The 20385-nt window shown below is 34.3% G+C and overlaps 2 protein-coding genes across 6 annotated transcripts in view; one reads left to right on the forward strand and one right to left on the reverse strand.

The window, feature by feature from the left end:
- The window catches only part of LOC139977673 (uncharacterized), a 127547-nt gene continuing 107162 nt past the window's right edge, over positions 1-20385 (reverse strand). For 2 of the 3 annotated variants that reach the window (XM_071987160.1, XM_071987159.1), the window contains exons 2-11: positions 12128-12202; positions 11327-11638; positions 10408-10734; positions 9787-9981; positions 9241-9287; positions 7377-7440; positions 4581-6256; positions 3845-4011; positions 3500-3588; positions 1-3281 (exon numbers count right to left, since the gene is read on the reverse strand). In XM_071987160.1, coding sequence (XP_071843261.1) covers positions 3154-3281; positions 3500-3588; positions 3845-4011; positions 4581-6256; positions 7377-7440; positions 9241-9287; positions 9787-9981; positions 10408-10734; positions 11327-11638; positions 12128-12200 — 3078 coding nt within the window. In that variant the 5' untranslated portion in view covers positions 12201-12202 and the 3' untranslated portion in view covers positions 1-3153. The remainder of the gene's footprint in view (positions 3282-3499; positions 3589-3844; positions 4012-4580; positions 6257-7376; positions 7441-9240; positions 9288-9786; positions 9982-10407; positions 10735-11326; positions 11639-12127; positions 12203-20385) is intronic. The other variant, XM_071987162.1, reaches the window with a different exon arrangement.
- On the forward strand, positions 13473-19558 carry LOC139977698 (uncharacterized). 3 transcript variants are annotated; one of them, XM_071987212.1, is made up of 7 exons: positions 13473-13592; positions 14816-14948; positions 15051-15380; positions 15543-15854; positions 17050-17157; positions 18194-18221; positions 18694-19558. In XM_071987212.1, the coding sequence occupies exons 2-7, from the start codon at positions 14843-14845 to the stop codon at positions 18800-18802; spliced, it is 993 nt and encodes a 330-aa protein (XP_071843313.1). In that variant the 5' UTR covers positions 13473-13592; positions 14816-14842; the 3' UTR covers positions 18803-19558. The 3 variants fall into 3 exon arrangements, with proteins under 3 accessions (XP_071843313.1, XP_071843314.1, XP_071843312.1); XM_071987211.1 differs by lacking the exon at positions 13473-13592 and having other exon boundaries at positions 13997-14948; XM_071987213.1 differs by lacking the exons at positions 13473-13592; positions 17050-17157 and having other exon boundaries at positions 13990-14948.

Below are 20385 nucleotides of genomic sequence, written 5' to 3' on the forward strand. Positions count from 1 at the left end.
AACAGTTTCCAAACATATATTGCATCGTAAACGCACAACAAGAAAAGTTATACTTTGCTTTCTCCTTATTGACAATTCCATTTTGTTAGTGGGCAATTCCTCAGTTACTCGTTTTGCACTTTAGGCAATATTTGGTAACCATAGCTACTGTAATTTGGACACCGATGCGTTGTTTAGTTTATTTCTAGTATGGTGCACAACCTAGAGATTCATAGTTTATGAATGAAAAGAGAAAGCTAAATCATCATTCTTTTGTTTTCATTTTACGAGCAAGCAAACCTTGAAAGGTCTTCGATTGTTGGCAACTTCGGGTTTTCCCAGTGCCTTAACTATTTGATAATGTACGTAGTAGATGCTGTGCTTATGGCTGGGTCCATTTCCAGTAACGCACAGCCCTTGACGTCATTGAAACCAATATGTCTTGCTGTGAGGCAATGCCGATGGCTTCTCCTGGGAACAGCGAACCGTCATAATCAACAACATACAAGACCCCCACCATGTTCTTCGGTTGTGCGGCTTTGAGATCTGGGTACACTCACTTAGCTAGCTCCAAACTGTCCTTTGACAAGGTGAACAACTCTAGATGGGAATTGATTACATTATTGTGATGCATTCGTCGAATGCCTGAAGTTGGTTTAGCATTGGTAAACACAGTTCCTGGTTCTAAACTTTTGTTTCGCTCAGCGATATCTGCACTGGTCATTTTTTTCACAATGACACCTTTCTTAGAACTCAGCATAAGTCACAAAAAGATGTAGCCTCATTGATTATTTTCTTTCGACTGGATACAGTAGACCAGACATGTCATTTGCCCATCTCCCCCCCCCCCCCTCCCCCTAACACTACCAGCAACTAAGAGTGATACAAATTATGTTTGCATATACACAATACATAAAAAGTGCCCCACGTGAGGTTTGTAGGTTATTGTTTGCGTAAGTGACCAGCTATCTCAAATAAAACTCCTAACACTTTGTTTTATGTAGGTAATTTACCTACCAACAAGTGTAGGGTGATATCACCCACAATCCATGTTCTCTTATCTCTGAGATACATCCTGACACACAACTATCGATGTATATAGGTCTCGTATTGAAATATAAAATCTTTGACCAAAAACGTTCGAATGTTTTGCAAGTATATAGAATTGGTCTAAATAAGGAACAGTACAAGAAAAAGCTTCCCTATAAATGTTACAACACCAAGCCAACTGCTGTATATTTCTACAGTGAATCTTCACGAGGGTGTGCTTTTAAATCTCTGGAACTGTTATTGCATGTCATGCTGCATTTGGTTAACAGTTAAACATTTACCTCTACCTAATGTAGCCATTAGCAAGTTGGAGTATAAAATATATAGGTAACGTGTCTTTGGTAAGTCACACTATTTTACAATCTTACAATTTTAGCAAAGATGACATAATTTGAAATATTGGTTACTCGCATCACATATGGTCACGTTATTCGCATTACATATGGTCCTGTTACTCGAGTTACAATGTTTGAGTCCTCACTGACCCACCGTACAGTGGACTTGTCACATCTATTGTTCCGATTGCGTCACATGCCTCTGCTTACATACTATAGTTTATGATGAAGATGACGACGACGATTAACGATCACGATGACGACAATGACGACGATGATATAAAAAACATTTCAGACAAATAAATGAAAATTGATTACTATTACATCATGTCTGTTGCATTTTAAATAATAGGTTTTGTTCACCTTCAATTGAGTTTCGTGTATAGCATATTAACCCATTAATCGTTTTGCTACTAATCATTTTTCCTTTAAAATACCAAACCACCTTAAAGTGCACATGTCAGAGAATCATTGACTGAATCAAATAGACAATTCGACGCGAAACGTTGATAATTCTATACAATAACCATATAAAGGATCTGTAGTTATTTTTTAATAAAAGCCAAAAATCATATACAAATGAAACAAAATATTTACATTTAAAGAAAGTTTTAACATTGAGATTACACCATCTCCAAATATCGAAATATAACGTCAACACTGCAATATAAAACACTCAGAAAACACGGAGGAAATATCACCAAATAAATTGACAACCCGCTTCAATTATAGGATTATAACAATAATGATCGATAAAGCGGTTATGTGCAATTTTTCCTTCATTCATGTCGCTGTTATTCTTTTTGAATTATTCGCGCGTATTTGTCACAATTAATGCCTTAATATTCGTAACTGTTGCTAGCTCAATAATGGCCTACTGTTCCTGCTACTCGATTGGTTATTGGCTAATTACGTTGAAATCGTTGAATATACATTCTGAAATATTCGCTATGCAACTTGGTGCTCTGTAAGTGTGACTCCGTAGAATAGCGTGCGGTACCATGGAAATACTATTAAGTTATGTTAACAGGTTAACTGTCACAATTCTTCCTAGCCAGCTTGAAGATAAATGTACAATGAACTACGGTAATATTACGTCATTATCTGAATACAATTAACTAATGAACTGTAAACTCATGTATAAATCTTAATTAACAAACACATGTAAAGGTTTTGTGTGATTTAGAGTGACTAGACGAGGTATTACACAAGTTCGTCATTAAAATATATGTTACCATACTATAATTTCTGTTGGCATTTGGCAACATGTTGCTTCTCTATTATATATTGTACTTCAAGAATGGATACTATTAGGTACGCATCTGCTGTTTGTGAACGTTTCACAAAGGGAGCTACTTGATTATCTGCTCGCTGGTATTTTATTATTAACATTACACGATAAGTATTTTCATGCAGATATGAAACTGAAACCCAACACTCTGTCTCTCCTGCGTAAACATATAATCTACAGTTGATTACACATAAATTGTTACAATGTTTGCGACATGTTAATAACTTCAACTGCATGTGGTACAGTACGCAACTTGAGGTTGTATATTGAGGTTAATTGAAATACATTTCTAATACCACAGTTGAGATCACAGTAGCATTGTACACTGATCTCTGCTTGAAATTCTGTTTGCCTTAGTGCGTCAGACTTTTGTTTGAGAAAAAGAAATGTCTGTATTAAAATCAATGATAAATCATTGCTTTAAATTGCGATCTCCATGATCAATGACTTATGACCACAGCATTGTTATTTCTTCATATTAAATTCATTTGCACATAACTAGCATTGGGGATAGGCAGTATATATATACTGCTGAACTTGTTGTGTTGTTTCCCATTGACCAGTATCGAAGTTATAAGTTTCATTGTTGTTGAATTTCTTCCAAGAACCCCCCGATGAACGGTCAACTGTGGAGACGAAACAAGATAGAAACTGATATGATTTGAGAGATCTACTGTTCTTCGTTATGCTCCTAAAACCGAATAACAGTAAGGTCGAGGACAAGCACTGCATGAAAATGCTTCTTTCATAGTTTAACTTGTTTTGTTTATCTCGTAGTTGAGTTACTAATACGTTAAGAGACAATACGTAGTTTTCATATACAAAATACACATTCGATACTTACTCTGAATCTTATCAGGCAAGCGTGACGTAACTTGTTTCAGCTTTCTAACAATTTCGCCAGAAAATGTATCCACAACGCAATCGTGGAATCTAAATGGAACAGAAGTGTTAGAATTGTTGCAATTGTAATGTTATTGAGACACTGTTAAACATCTAACTTGTAATGCTCACCTAAAATGTTGATACTGTGTCACATAGTTATTATTCCATGTAAATATGTTTGATAGTCCTACTGGCACTGACTAATCTTTAGGAAAGATTTGTAGCAATGCGAAATTCCTAAACATTGCAGTAGTTAATGATGTCCCTTATACAAATTAAACATGGTAGGCTTGTTATTACTTACTGTAGGGGTACTTGAAGCAATTTCGCGATCCACTTAACTAAGAGAAGCACTGCAGTTCCATCTAGTTCCCTTCCAATTATAACCACTCGATGAACTTCCGGTATTGGTAGAGTGATGATAAAGGATATGTCAACTTTGCTCTCAAAAATTATCATGCCGCGAGGGTACTGTTGAAAACCGATAAAAGACGTTATAATTGTGAATGCATACTATTTTTTTCTGATTAGCGGTAATATTATGAAAAAAATTATATAACTATGAACTCTATGGTCTCTCAAATAACCATAATTTAAACAAACAAATATTTAAAAAAAAAATTATGCGAGCAGATATCGCTGAGAAATTACCACGTTACCCATTATGTACACCATTTAAAAAACTTCAAGGCAATTTAATTAACATCTTTAGGTTCATATTAACAAGAGTTGCAATGTTATTCGTTAAACAAACTTCATTAAAATATAGTTCTTATTATTGACTAGCCAAGTATCTGTACATGTGGTTAACACAAATATGAAAAACCGTCCTCGATAAAATGAAAAAAGTCAGATTAAATCATTTATAAATTGCTCATAAAAAAAACTTTAGTCGTAAAATAAAGTTTAGGAAACCAACATTTGTTATAGTTGTAGCATAAAGATCTGATCAATTAGGAAATAGTGCATAATGGAATTAAGCTAGTATTTATAAAATTTGTAACGTAAGATATTCACAACTTACTAATTAACATACTTACATTCTTGTTTTTACAGAACGTGAAGAAGTCCTTCACATTGCGTTCCTGATACGAGCCGTCGACTTGTTTTAAATTGATCTCCTCCTTTGCTTTCAAAAAGGAAATAGTTGTGTTCTTAACTTCTGTGCTTTGTACCTCGTAAAAGCAATCTATAAAATCATCCCACATATCCGCCTCCTTAAGTTTCAAAAGAACTTTCGTTTTGTAATTTGTATCACATTTTTTACCGCAAATGTATCTCAATGCACCTAAGAAGTCTTTATTTTGAAGATTTTCTTGAGTAAAAAGTTTGCTGAATTTACTGGCATCATCTAGAATACACTGTCCTAAGAAAACTCCTCTCAGAACTGGATGACGAAGACTAACACAATAGTTCTTTGAACTGGAAGCATCCTTCGATGAACACTCGTTTGTGTGCAGCAGACCTGTTGAAAGAGCTCCTTTGAGATCACTTTCTGGTAGTTGTTTCCATTCCTTGACAGACTGTGGAGCCTTCTTATCTAATGCACTAAGCATAGCCTTCCCTATTTTCTTTCTCACCTGACAAAAGTCGACTTTCTCTACATTTAGCTTTGACATGTAATGACGTTCCATACATTCAATGATAGATTCAACTATATTTGACAAACACCAATGGCCGGCCGGACGCACATCTTCTGTGCTTTTGTCAACGTCCAGATATAGCAATGTCGATAAGTACAAAGGTACGTTGGGAACACGAGCAAAACCCCAAGACTCATTAAAATTACTCTTTTCCAACATGTGAGAGCTTTCACCTCCAACGGAATCTTCCGCGGAATGTAAGCTTTGAGTAACGAGAGGGTTCTTTCCTCTCACCAAAATGTCAGCTTTTTCACGATCGGTACCTCTACAGAAAAGATGATAGTTGTTAATTCTTTTTGATAATTCTGCAATTTCTTCCTTTTGAAATTCGCTAAGCTCAATGGTCGTAGACTTACAGTTTTTTGAAAATATGCCATCAGTCTGGCGCAGTGCAACCCAAACTCTCATGTGTTTAGTAGCTGTTGTTATGGCTTTACAAATATCGCTTTCATCTCCATTAAGTGGTTGCATTTCATTATGACCCTTTCGAAAAGTATTTTCATCATGTACTCTGTTCTCAGAAATCTCTTTTTGGCGAGGGAATGTTCTATTTAGAAGTTCGCGGACATATGCCGACACGTTACCGCAAAGGTCGCCCAAGTACAGTTCACTAAAGCCATCTATCAGAACAATGACAGGCTCCTTTAACAAAATAGTATAGACATCTTTGGCCTTTAAATTGCAATTTGAGGCTAGATCGTCCATTATTAATTCGATGAGATTCTTCTGATAGTTTTTGTAATTTAAATATACATAAATAAGAACAAACGTTTTCTCTTTTTCCTGAATCCATTGATTTACCATCTGTAGAAAACATGCTGTTTTGCCATATCCAAGATCTGCTTTCAATATCACAAACTTGTTCTTGAGAAGGCTTTCATTCCTCATCAATTTGCTTGTAGTTGTCTTTTGTGTACACTTGTTATTCATATACCGAACGGAACATTGGCAATCCACATACAATGTATCAATGTTGAGAGATACAGTTTTTCCAGGGAACAGATTTAAGAGTAGACGGTGTTTATAGATCTCACAGAGTAGAGATACGAGACTCTCTAGCTTTTTATCTTTTTCTGCAAAAACAACATGAAAACATTGAAAATATAAACTCTAGAATAAAGGAATTGTCTGGTTGAAAACTTGGATATATTGTCCTCGTAGTTCTTTTTTTTTTCTCTTTCTAACCAAGTGAAAAGTGTCCCTTTTGCCGTTTTCTTCTTGTAGAAGTATTGTTTTCAAATGCAACAGTTTCTCACCAAAAGCACCGTTTGTTCAAATGCATCAACTTGGTGAATGACGAAGTGCAGGCAAATAGGCAAAACGAGCGACTTGAAGTAAGCACTTCCATTTCCGCAGCAAATACAATATCGCATATAAACGCACTGGTGATTGCCTTTTATATATTAAGTACACATCGCAAACGTACGCACAGTATACAGCCTACCCCGTGCCTAGTTGCTAAGTACATATAGCGCCGCCGTTGCACATAATACACTCTCATACTCAAACCACAGTTCATAAACTGTTCTTCGAAATCACTGATCAACTTTACAGTAAAAGGAAGCTTGAAAAGTATTAGCAACATCGAAAGATGAAACTTGGCGGAATCGATGGCAGAGCAGAATATAATACCGAGAAGCTTACGCTTCGCAGAACTATCCGATTAGTGTAAACGTTAGAGTAGCCTACATGCAAAGATTCTTCGAATTAAAGCTGGACAGAGCGATGTATAAACAACGAAGAGTCTGCTGTTCAAGCTTACACACAAATCACGAAATCACCGAAGCACTACATATATGACGGCTCAACGATTAAGGAAGAAAATAATCTGTATTCAAACGCGGCTTATGTTGTGATTACTGTAGGAACTGTATGAAGCGTGGGTTATGTCGCAATATGCATTTGCGAAGATGACGTCACGTTCCCTACTGTTCAGAGTATATTTGAAATATCCATCCTAAACTATTAAAAACCGTTTCTATGCAAACTCAACGTTAGAGTTTCCATATTTTGAACACATTTTTGGAAAATTATTTATCGTTTTGTAAGGTAACCAAAGGCTACCAAACAATTCTTTTTAAGTAATGATTATCTAATGGAAATATATTACTGCTATAAAATACGCATTACTATTAGTTTATGATAACATCAACTGCACCTGATCAAATACTGTCGAAAGTTAGTGGTACTTACTATTTAGTGCTTTAGATGTCGTCGCCAGATAATTGTCTTCAAACATTCCATCGTTTGACGTCTTCTGAAAAAGAATAATTAATTTTTAAGTAAAGTCTGACAAGTTTTATTTGCATTTCTACCTATAGAACAGAAGAATGTTTATGCAGCAGCAATGTAGCAAGTAACAAAATCTGTGTCACTAACGTAGACGTATACGTGGTCCTGCTGTTAAAAAGCGATATTGAGTTACCAGCCGCTTGAAATATATTAGTCAATCACATCTAGTAGTATCAAAAATGGCACGAATAATGATATAATTCTATTACTGCACGCGCAAAATATCACTTCATTTATTAATGAACTCTATTATTAAATTAAAGCCATTTTAACATAGCAATACAAGGCTGTCCTACTCAAATCCATTGTTTGGACTTGGACTTGCACTCGGGCTGTCACTCTTTGAGTGTCAGGATGAACACTCGTTTAAGGAATGAAAGCTATCTTACAAATTTAGTTTAACTACAGTAAAATGTTCCGTTGTTTACCCATTTTCTGAATAAAGCCAATTGTTTACTTTGGTTGCTACTAAAAGACATCCAGTAGATGCTTTGGCATAATTTCAGTGGTTGGACAATTTATACATAGACTTTGAGCATAACTTAAGATGGCTTTCTAATGTTTAGTCTGAATTATTGAAGGAAACAATGCAAGATATGTCCTGTTAACTACTAAAACCTCAAAAGGAGAAACTCTCTGGTTGAGAATTAGTTAAGTATACAGTTCTGCATAAGGCAATTTAAGATCAGCCCATCCCTGAATGAGGAAATGGAAGGATATTGAAAAATCGGAACAATTGATATTTAACAAGAAATAAAGATATCTAGTTCAGTTTAGAGTGTTAATTCTTATACAAATAAATCTAATTAACAATTCAAAAAGAGAATAAAAAGAGAGCCGTTGTGACGGGTGGCCTACTGTATTGTATAGTCTGGCTAAGCAAGCGGCAATGCCCTATTTCCTTAGAACATGTAACAGATATTTACCCCTTAATAAATGTAGGCTAGAGGTAGGATTTATATAGAGGGAGAACCAGAAATACACAGATGAACAGCTTTTGTGGGGCAAGATGATGTTACTGCCACTACAGCATTTATAGATCGTTCTGCTGGATTCTTTTGCATCATCATTAAGATTTGAACAGTTTTACAGTTAAGTAATGATTGACTTTTAGTTTGAAATACTTTATGAGCTGTATAAATCTCTACTTTTAGTCTCACAAGTTTTCATAATATAAAAAAATATGACAAAAATTATAGATTTAACCGAAACTTATATTTTTACTTTTCAATGGCACCTAAATGTTTTCATATAATATTTGCAGAAGACTGGCAATGAAAACTCTGTTAGTTAAATAATTTTGCTTTACGTATTCCTTCAATGTGTACTTTCTCTGGACACCATATTTCAGGGCGATAGAGACGATTGTGCCAGAATGGAAAAGCCTCCTTTATTTTGTGACAATCTCAAAATAACCTGTTACATATATTATGCTGTTCTCGGATTGGCGGGACTCGATTGCAGCTCTTCCACAAAGTGTCTATAGATACTGCGGATTATGATTACCTCGGGTGATTAAAGTTTAAAAATTAACTATTTCAGGATAATTAAGGATTAAGAACTAAGGATATAGGCACATACTTGAAGGAAGAGATGATACGTAACCCTGTACATAACATGTAAGACCAAGAGTCATGAGTTTGTTTTACTGCACTAGATGATGCTATAAGCAGAATCTTACATCCTCTCACGTCAGTATAACCTGTTGCCATTTAGTTAGGACACGTTCTTAAAAAAAAAAAAAAAAAACTTGCAATTTCGTAACCTTTTTATTCATATGGCTTAGTTCTTCTATGCTCCCTTCAGGGGTACCTTAGAAAGAAAGAAAACGTTTCATATAAGTTAACACATAGGTCTTATAGTGTGACTTCAATGATTTAACAAATGACAATTTGATCAGAGATCAAATCAAAATAGGGGAGAAAGTTTACTAATGGATGTAATCATTCCAACTGTGTAATACAGGGTTATTATATATAGTTACAAAAGTAGTAATTTTTTACTGATTTTACACCAGACATCCAATCTATACCAAAGAACACATGAGCAATTAATTTTTAGATTCTGGTCTCATTCACACCGCGGTATTTCTATTTGATGGTCAACTGAGCATGCAAATGAACATCAAAAATAGTAAATTATTTCTTGTTAACATATATAAAATACAAAGGTCTATGTTAATCAATATATTAAAGGTACTTACTTCTGAAATTTGGTACACAATTTATGCCATCCACGGGAATATTAAGGCTGAAGACATTGATATTTAATAATAATGAATTGATTGAATAAAACATATCGAAAATCTTACTATATTTCTCTCTGTGATGTCTCTTCCATAAACAAAAACACACTAGAATCATAGAAATGATGACGAATACGATAATGCCAACGATTATGACCAGCGTAGATAACGGAGGGATAAGAAAGGGACGAGACGTTACCAAAGCTGATGGAAGTATGGTTGAAGAGTAATCAGCAACAACGTTATCCGAAGGACATGGATCTAAAGAAAGAGTACACATTGGCTTGAAAAATTCGCGTATTCAATAGTTGTCCATACAAATTGTGAATGATTAAAGTAGTGAAACGAATTAAAGCAAACCAAAGCTAGCCGTATTCAGCAACGTGCAGAGTAGTTTCGTTTGAGTATTGTATTTAACTAAATTTAATGTATGGAATATTATTAAAAAAAAAAACCTTAAACTAAACTTAAATTTCAAGATATCTCATTTTACTATACTCGACTACGGTAGTTTCATATTCATCCATTAAATATAATTCACAAAATTTTAAACATAAAGCAAATTTTCAGTTTTTTAACTTAAAATATTGCACCACTACTTGGTTAACGACAAACTAAGAATGCATTGTGTGTTCAAGATTATTTGAAATCATTTGAACAGTCAAAAGATGATCTAGATAAACTCACCAGCTTTCATCTTAATATTACTATCAGAACGCTGCATAAGATCTCCTTGGGCCAGGCATCTGATCTCTGCAAACCCACCACACGCTGACACTGTGTATTCGGCAGATATATATGTGTTCCATGTACCAAATACATTACCAGCCTGTGAAATTACTTCTTTTGGTGTGAATTGGAGACTGTTGATATTACTTATCTCCCATTGTAGAGATATTTGAGGACGGGATCCGCTAACTCTACATATTAGCTCACCAGTTTGGTTTACTCGTAGGCCGCAAGTTGAACATGAGCTACAACCACTGATCTGTGGGCATTCCTGCTGCGGACGAACTGAAAAATATAATCAATTATTCAATATATTCGTAATAAGTATCAATTTGATTACAAAATGTAACGGGAGGTTAACATAAACATAAAGTCTGGCTTGGAGTAAAATACATCATTTTTTTCAATTGCATATAGTACATTATGACGCAACAGTCATAATAAATCAACTGGAATGTTGCAATGATCGATAGTGTTTCATCAGCCCATAATGAAGGAAATGTTAAAAAATTAGATGTGTATCAGTTTGAGATCTGAAGGAATTTTTGACTAAAAAGATGGGGAGAAGTATTTCTTTTGTTCAATAAACCAGTTTTATTAAATTTTGTATTACCCCATAATGGTACGATAAACCAATATCTATACCTTTATTGATTTTCTCCGCAATTTTCTGAAAATCGAACTATTTATTGCAACATCTGATATGAATCAGATACTAGCAACGATTGCCTGATGCTTTAAAAGACATACGGACTTCAAGAGTTATAGTACATATGTTGTCAAGAATTAGCACTCTATATATACTGTGACGGGAATGTCCAGTACGTTGAGAATATGCTCATTCACTTCTATTTTTATTTGGAACAGTACATGTTACCTGTTATTTGTATGGTGAATTGTTCTTCATGGTAATTTTCTGACGACAAATAAGTAACAACGGTGTATTTGCCTTCATCTTCTAATTGCGCGTTCGAAATTAACATTTTGCCTTCTAAATTGATATCAAATCGAATGTCGTCAAACAATGTGCCAGATTTTTGGTCATTAGCTAAAACAAGAATCGGGTTTGTACTGGATGGAGGTCCGTTATACCAAAACACCTCTGTTGGCACGTCAGCTGAGCTGCACCCAATCATTGCATTTTTGCCCTTCTCGATTTGGTAAGTTGATTGGCAAGCCATATTCACACCTACAGGAAAACGTTATAAATTCGCTTAAAAAAGGGCTCAAGTTCTACGTACAATAAATTAGTGATATTTGATTAAATTAAAACCCTTTCGAGCCTTACAACTAGAATGGCAAAATTCTATCTTTTGTATTCATCATAACAGCATATCTAAATAGCGTAATATTTCATGCATTGGTACTACAAAAAATGTGCACCGAGTGACCAAGCTACTGATATCACTAGTAAAACCTAGGTCACTCTGCTTATCGTTATTAGGGCGCAACATATCGTTCTCATTTATAAAGACGATGAAAAAATATATCTCGAGATTTAACTCATGCTAATGTCAAAATTAGTTATTTGAATTGTAAGCAGAAATCGTCTGCATCAGATGAGCAACGTGCCTTCATATATTGATATCACTGACCGATGCTAAATCTAGATTGTTATTCCCTGATTAAATACAACGCCATCCTTGATATCATCGAATACACAGGAAGTTATACTTACCTATAAAAGTATCAAATGCAATGAGCAGGAGGAACCAAGTTTCGAAGCTTGCATTAAGACTCTTCATTTTCATATCTATATGAAAGAACAATAAACTTACACAATAGGTGTTTGAAACAATGACACTATTTTGTAATCGCACCAGTCTACTAGGACAATGTACGTGTACTTGATAGTGATGATGATGACGATGACGATGACGATGAAGATGAAGATGACGATGATGATGATGCTCTTTACAATAAACAAAAACTTAAAGATACACAAAAGGATCGGAAAATAAGTCCAATGAGCATTAGATCGAGTCTTAAATAAAAGCAAATTAAATGTGGTCAAGTCACATATGTGAAGTAAGTTTTAATACGCTCAAATAAAAAAGTATTACCAATTCATTACTGTAATTGAATAATTACAATCACAATCGTTATCAATCACTTCAGAGTGGTTAAAAATAACTTGACTAGCCTGCATAACAGTATGTTCATTTATATTGTGTGCAGTGTTAGAATACTAACTGAATTTATATTAAAGTAATTTCCTTCCAAGAGAACAGATGTTGGCCCTCACACAAATCAGCAATAAATGTATGGAACGCGAAAAGGACCACAACATATGATGATGTTGATGATCTAATTTTATACGTTCATGTACTAAAAAACTTACGATCATGTACTAAACATATACGATGATGTACTAAAAAACTAAGATGTACATCAAAACATGCGATGATGTACTAAAAACGTAAGATGTACATCAAAATATATACGATCATGTACTGAAAACTTGTCATGATAATGAAAAAGCGCAAGTTACAAAAAAGTGGCGTATGAATATCCATTATTGTCGTTTGAATACGCGTATGAATATCCATATATAAGTGTCCCTAGGAATATCACAGTTGATACCGAAGCCCCGCCCCTAATGTTTCTTAATGAGTTTACACTGAATATTCATACTCGTATGCATACGCCACATATGAATATACATACGCGTATGCAGACGCCACTTTTTTTGAACATAACATTATTTTTACATGATTGTATTTGTTTTGATGTACATCGTACGTTTGTAGTACATGATTGTGTATGTTTAGAATATGATCGTATACTTTTAGTACATGATCGTATATGTTTGGTACATGATCTTATATTTTTAGTACATGATCGTGTATTTCTAGTACATGATTGTAAGTTTTTAGTACATGATCGTATAAAATTAGATCATCATTAACATCATCATATGTTGTGGTCCTTTTCGCGTTCCATATAAATGTAATTGTTGGAATAAGGTGGTATCTTCACTTTCATATTCACAATGGCTGACGTATACTGTTCATTAGTTAGTACTAGTTTATGTTACCTTCCCCAAATGTTTCCAACGGAACTGTAAATCTATAGCTTTAGTGCGTTTTCACTTTTCTTTGGAACACAAATTGAATACGACTTTCCACAATTGAGTAAGATTGGTAAGTAGAGTTACTTCAATTACTTAAACATAAAACTAAAGTATACTTTCGTTTGTGACTCAAGTCAAGTCGTTTTGTGATTTTCGACTCGATTTAAGTCAAGTCAAGAGAAAATGAGACAGGGTTGCAAGGCTGGTTCGTAGTCAATGACTTGACTTGTACATCATAGGTCTTAAATTCTGATTTTGCAAATGCATGATGAGTGATTGATATTTGCTCACTTATTAGAAGGTCGTATCATCAAAGCGCAAACCCAATCATTATTATTTGTTTATATAATATGAACAACTTCTTCACTGGCCAAGACAAAGATTGTACTTAACATGGAGACATGGAGACATGGAGACTTATGACATCATAGATTCGCATTATATATTACACTTTAGTTTATAGAAAAATGTAAACAAAGAGTTTGTAAACGTCACAGAACGATAATTAAAGTGTCACGCTGTCTAAAATTTCCCTCAAAATATGATAAGAAAATCAAAGTATGATATCAGGCATTAGTAGTATTCTAGGAGACCTTCCGCACAGGGCTATTATTTCGTATAAATGTGTTGGGGAGTTGTTTGGAACAAACCACATTATTATTTATTATAAAGATGTTCTGTGTGTCCTTTACTGTTGACATTACGAGACGTCGTAAATCGAATCATATCGATCATATTAGGTGACATCATTATACCATCATCTGTGTACTTGTGCTTTATAGTTATTTGTTGGTATCCCTTGGCGAAAGATGCATTATTTCAATTTGCCTATATTGTCTGTTTCATGCATGATTACGATATGCGTTTAAAATAGTCATGTGCTTGTTTATCATAATTCCAAGAATTGTTAAATATATACAACTCTGCCTTTCTCTTGTGATACAATATAGCTTGGGTGGTATACATAGTACCTATTGAAACCTCATTATACAATCATTTGTGCAAATGTATTAACATCATTGTTAAGCAATTAATAAATATCCCCATGTTGTCTGGGCTATAATCCCATAACATCTGTAGCAACTCTAGACTGTTTGGAGAACAAGACAAGCAACAGGCATACATTCATTTTAGATTTAGAAACAATGCAGTAGTATCTGTTGTTAGTTCCTTTAACACAAAACCGTGATGTCAAATTGGAAGTCCATTACAGATAGCCGTAGAGGCATACTGATTTCACTTTCATAATATAATTCCGCATACAAAACTTATATTGTTTTTATTACTGTTTAGAATTATTCGACACCTGCAAATTGAACTATGATGATGCTGACTGTAAAGAGCCACCCATATCGACAAAGGACGATGTTCTCGTCAGTGCAAGTTCTCTCTTTCCTTTTTATTACGCTTGTTCTTCTTGCGAAAGGTAATTATTATGATATGTATAAATTATTATATTTCAACACCGATATAAGAGCCATGTGTTTCCTTGTACAATTATTATATATTCTTATTTTTCATATTGCAGGAGAAAGGCGAGATGACCTTAATTGTAGCAGTGAGGACAGCTCTACAAATAGTAATTTTGTCGACTGTAAATGTTCACGCAATTCTTCAAATTGTTTAATTTGCAAAGCGTCAAAGGAAGATACAGTTTCGTGGTACGATGACGGGGAAAACAAAATATTAGCTAAGGACATGTTTGTGGTATCCACAAACGAGATGGTTAAGCTTAATAGTTGTAGCTTGCTTAATCATTCTATGATGATTACTACGCCATGCAGTGAAGAAAACCAAGCGATGTACTCTTGTCGCCGTAAAAATCTGACAGTTACGAAGTTCTTTTTGAAATTACAAGGTAAATAACTCACTTTTGTCTCATGCATGGTTTTAGAGGGAATACATGCATTAATTTCAACACGTCCTGAGAGTGTTTAATTTGCCTTTTGTGTTTTAAAGTATAATATTTAATAAACTCAGTTTAATGTACAGACAATTTATTCTGTTTACATTTTAACAGTCAATCCAGTTGTCGTATTGAATGGAGGTAACGTGACAGGTGACTACTCTTTACTGATAATGCCTAATAAGAATGAAACTATTCAATGCAAAATTCTAGACGCAGTTTTACCCATTTCAATTACATGGTACGTTAACAACGGAACAAAGACTGAAGTATTCACTGAAACCTTTAATAACGGAACAGTCGCAATTTCATATTATACTGTGCACGATGTCAGCTCTAATTTTATTTTGAATTGTGCTGTGGAGGGTCCCTATATATCCAAGCAAACAGCTTCCCTGTCGATATTGGTTGGAAGCAACCAACACGGTAAGTTTATTACTTCTTTCAATCATAAATGTCCCCACTTTGAGTCCCTCCAAGATTTATGTATGTCGTCCAGTTACAGAGTTGTCGACAATTGACAATTCATAATCATAGACGTTAAATATGAATCTAAGAGACTTATTTCGGTCAGCTTGCGGCTTTGATAAGCCAGTGAAATTTCTTCGCGAGTTCTTGCTTGCAGGAGGATCCAAAATACATACATACATACATACACACATACATACATACACACGTACATACATACATACATACTACTTAGTTGAATTTGAAAATACAAAATAGATTGTTATTTGCTAGTTAAAGTTGGAATCAAAACAATAGGCGAAACTTGCAGATGACAAATTTACCATTACTCTCAATTAGTAGAACCCAACATTTTCTGCTTTGGAATAAAATAATCTTTCAAAGAAGCGGAAAATTATAACCCCAAAAATTCCTATTGAAATTTTTAGTATTTCTTGTTAGGGCAGCAATATTATTAGACGCACATATCGCGCACATTTTCCATATACAAATGCAACTATATATGTATACAATCTCGTCCTTAAAAGTAAACGCAGTTTTACAAATCATTTCAACTGATACAATTTCTACAACTTAATAATTACAATATTGAAACATGTACGGGGTATATCTTAAAGACGATCAAACAAAAAAACAAAACAAAAAACGATGGCTGACTGTAGACGAACAGTTTTAAATACATTCATTCACCGCAATGAACTGATCCCATCTATATATAGAAAAAAATACATGTTGAGACCTATGTTTGAAGTTTCAAAATCGAGACGAAATTTATTACAGCATTGTACATTTGGAACAATATATCAGAGTGCAAGATAAGTATTAGAAGCGATTGAAATTTCATCCGTTTCATGACACCTATTTATTGTATTAACACAAATGCTGTTTTAAATACTTGAAGCTAACATGTTTGAAAGTGTTGCTATATTTCTTACACTCACTATTAAATATATTGTATTAACACAAATGCTGTTTTTAAATACTTGAAGCCAGCATGTTTGAAAGTGTTGCTATATTTCTTACACTTGCACTATTAAATAGGAACATCACAAATATATTTCAGTTTGTTCGAAATTAAGGAAAGATATTCGGAAATTTCAATTGATAAAACATTAAAGAATATTTATAGACATATCGAAATACTCATTCGCAGGAACTAACTTGACGAATTCAACTAGGATAACTACTGCACTGGTCATTATCGCTATTCTTCTTGGCATATTAGTCGTTTTACTGTTTCTCCGTAACATGAAGATAATATGTGAGTATTACTTGTTTAGGGAGTCTAGAAAATCATAACATCATACAGAGATGTGAAAGCTAATATTATACACCATAGATACGCTGTGTACGTTAACATTATGACAAACGAGTTATTTGTAACTTCTGTGAAAGTTTACACGAACATGTTGGGAACGTCATTAATAACAATTTTCTATATACAGAAGTTACAATACAGTGAGTTACATGCAATGAGAAAGACTTAACATCATTTACTTAAAATATGCAACTAAAATGTTTCGAGTAGGGGGAAATATCTAAATGCTTAAGCCGTTGCCAATTTTTGAATGTGAAACGTACGACATAAGACTATAATAACTTAATTATATATACGGAACATATATTCTTTAAATCTTTCAACCATTACGGATTGTGTCCGTCTGTGAACAGCAGTGTTGACTCATAAACGTACAGAGGCAAGGGAACTGGGTGTTAGGGTTCGGACGAACCTCTGAACCCGACCAAGAGATAAATGAAGGAGAAAATGACTAACACATTACCATTTTATATATTTTGATCATTTATATTACTTTAAATTTATTATTATTTTAAATTTTTCTATTCACATTCTTTGTTTAGATCTGATCACTATAAATAGCATATTTAGCTTACTAGCGTGTAGACTAGAGCTACACAGCTAAACACCGTTGCTACATTGATGACCAATACATGGATTAGTCAATAGTCAGTTACGCCGAAAGTGCTAACATGAAAGCTTTAAAGGAAATTACAACAAAATAATACAGTTTGCTTCATGGTACACTGCGAATTTGATATATGAATGCATAATCATATTGTTATTGGTGTTACAGATCAGAGAAATAGTTTCAATGTAAAATGCCCAAAACTAATACAATAGACCGGATCGCTGGGGAAGAACTATAGATGTATTTCTACTATGGTCTTGCTTTGTATACTATAATATGTCGTTTGAGTTGTTGCACTTCGGTGGTAATAAAATTTACTCAAATTTGGGGAAAACGTGAATAATATGAAACTAATTTGATTTCTTTCAGCATCGCTGCAGCAACGGTGCGCACGTAGGTAAGATCACAGTATCAGTTTGCATATCACTTATTTCCATCAAATAACTTAGAAATACAGAGAGAAGTAGTGAACATGTTTGTCCATAAGCAAAACAGATCCTGTTTGATAATATGTCTCAAACTGCCATCAATAAACACCATATTAGTGTTCATTTTCTTTAATTTACATTTTCTGTGAGGTTCTTCTCTCTTTAGAGCAATTATCACTACCATACTTTCGGCTTATAACATCGCTTACGTTGCAATATTCATCTTCTTTGTTTACTCCTACACTTCTTTGTTAAGAAATGTATGCAGTTAAGACAAATTAGTCTCATAGCGTATTTAAATGTATTTCAGTTTGTTGACATATGCTATGGTCACGCACTTCGATGGTCCTTTAAGGTAGTTGCATTCTTTAACGAACACAGTATGAAATATTATATCTTATCATACGCAATCCTTTTCTTCTGTTGATAATCTCTTCAAAGTCGATTCTGGACACAACTTCATAAAGCTGATTCACCAACTACCGAACAAAATACCTACAACGAGTGTTTTGAAAGCAGCGACCACGGATATGCTTCAATACCTCGCTAACTTGCCGAACAATACGGAATCAAAGTAACACCAACTCGATTGCAGTCTTTTTAGCTACTTATTTGGAGTACGCATATTCATTTTGGTTATAAAATGGTTATAAAATATCGTCCTGGTGTTGCAATATCTTAGTCGATGATTCAAGTATCTACATTTGAGATTATGAATGGACATAAAACACTTTATGAAATCAAGGTTTTGTGTAAACTGATAGATTGAAGTATTTACATGATAGTTATATTATTAATAGGATGTCTTGCCAAGAAACGAAACCGTAAGTGCAGTATGTACAAAACTGTGTTCATTGTTCTTTATGGAGTAGCGCTCAGTTAATAACTATATCAGGCTCTGCTTTTTCACTTTTCATTGTCTGTTTGAACCGCTAAATGGCAAATTATTTCAAAGCGAGTAAGGAAGTTGGTGATCGATTCAACTGAAATTTGGACTGCAGCCAAATGTTCTGTTCACTATAATCTTTGTTTAATATTGTTGTCACTTTCACACTAAGACTTATGAATATACGTAAGTGTTTTGCTTTCGTATTCTCCTTTCTATTTGTACAGGGAGGTAATCAAGGTTTCTGTGTATGTAATGCGTTGATTGAAATTTTCAAGGTATAAATTTCAAGGGACAATATGAGCAGTCTTGCAGTATTTAAGGACCTTCATTTCATGTTCATATATTACATAAACGTATGTTTTCCAAGCTATTTCTAGGACTATACGCAACCGAAGAGTATGCAATCTAAAGAGAAAATTGAGCGGCTTCTTTCATGCTGTCAGAGTAACCATTCGTACAACGCGCCAAATACATTTAACTTATTTATTTCTTAAGTAAAAGAACAACCACATTTATGACTGGAACGAGATAAGAGGCTATAACATCTGAATAACACACCCAGCGCTCTACAAACTTAGCTACCCAGCCCTTGTTCTTGGCGATCCATATATACACGTTTGCTTTGTCAGAAGACACTGTATACCCTGTATACTTTGTAACCTGTAACCACGTCCCATGTTGCTTTGACGCAACCTAGAAAGCGAGACTCACCAGACAGAACCTCACCAAACGATACAAATCATGCAATATGTTCATATACTTAAAATTTTACGTAACCATATGTTCTTGACTGCCATCACAACAACAGGATCCTAACGTATATGGGGTCCTGTATGTCAGTTTAAATTAGAATATTTCGTATTATTGGACTTCGAAATACCATTCACTGTACAAAGCATGCTTATATCACTGTTCGCATTTGAAGGGGCGGGGATTTGTTTTAAATATTAGGGGGTGGGGGACATTTGCTAAGGTTTAGGATTGTAGCAACTTTCATCCCCAAATTGTTTCGCGGGCTTTGTGATATATATTAATATATATATATATATATATATATATATATATATATATACATATACATACACATATATACATATAAATATATATAAATGAAAACGTAATGAGAAGGAAATTCCAGAACAGTGAAAAAACTTTCAGCCTTCACGGGGACTCGAACCCGGGCCTTCCGCTTTGTACTCGGACACCCTAACCAACTAGGCCATTGATGCTGATTGTATGTCCAG

The sequence above is a fragment of the Apostichopus japonicus genome, chromosome 12, assembly GCF_037975245.1.
Source record: "Apostichopus japonicus isolate 1M-3 chromosome 12, ASM3797524v1, whole genome shotgun sequence".
Classification (NCBI taxonomy): domain Eukaryota; kingdom Metazoa; phylum Echinodermata; class Holothuroidea; order Aspidochirotida; family Stichopodidae; genus Apostichopus; species Apostichopus japonicus.

Bases quoted from the DNA above. Each gene is read 5' to 3' on its own strand.
- LOC139977698 (XM_071987212.1), top strand. From the start codon at position 14,843: ATGATGATGCTGACTGTAAAGAGCCACCCATATCGACAAAGGACGATG. The intron at 15,381-15,542 runs GTAAATAACTCA...ACATTTTAACAG, and splicing joins GTTCTTTTTGAAATTACAAG to TCAATCCAGTTGTCGTATTG. The intron at 17,158-18,193 runs GTGAGTATTACT...GATTTCTTTCAG, and splicing joins CCGTAACATGAAGATAATAT to CATCGCTGCAGCAACGGTGC.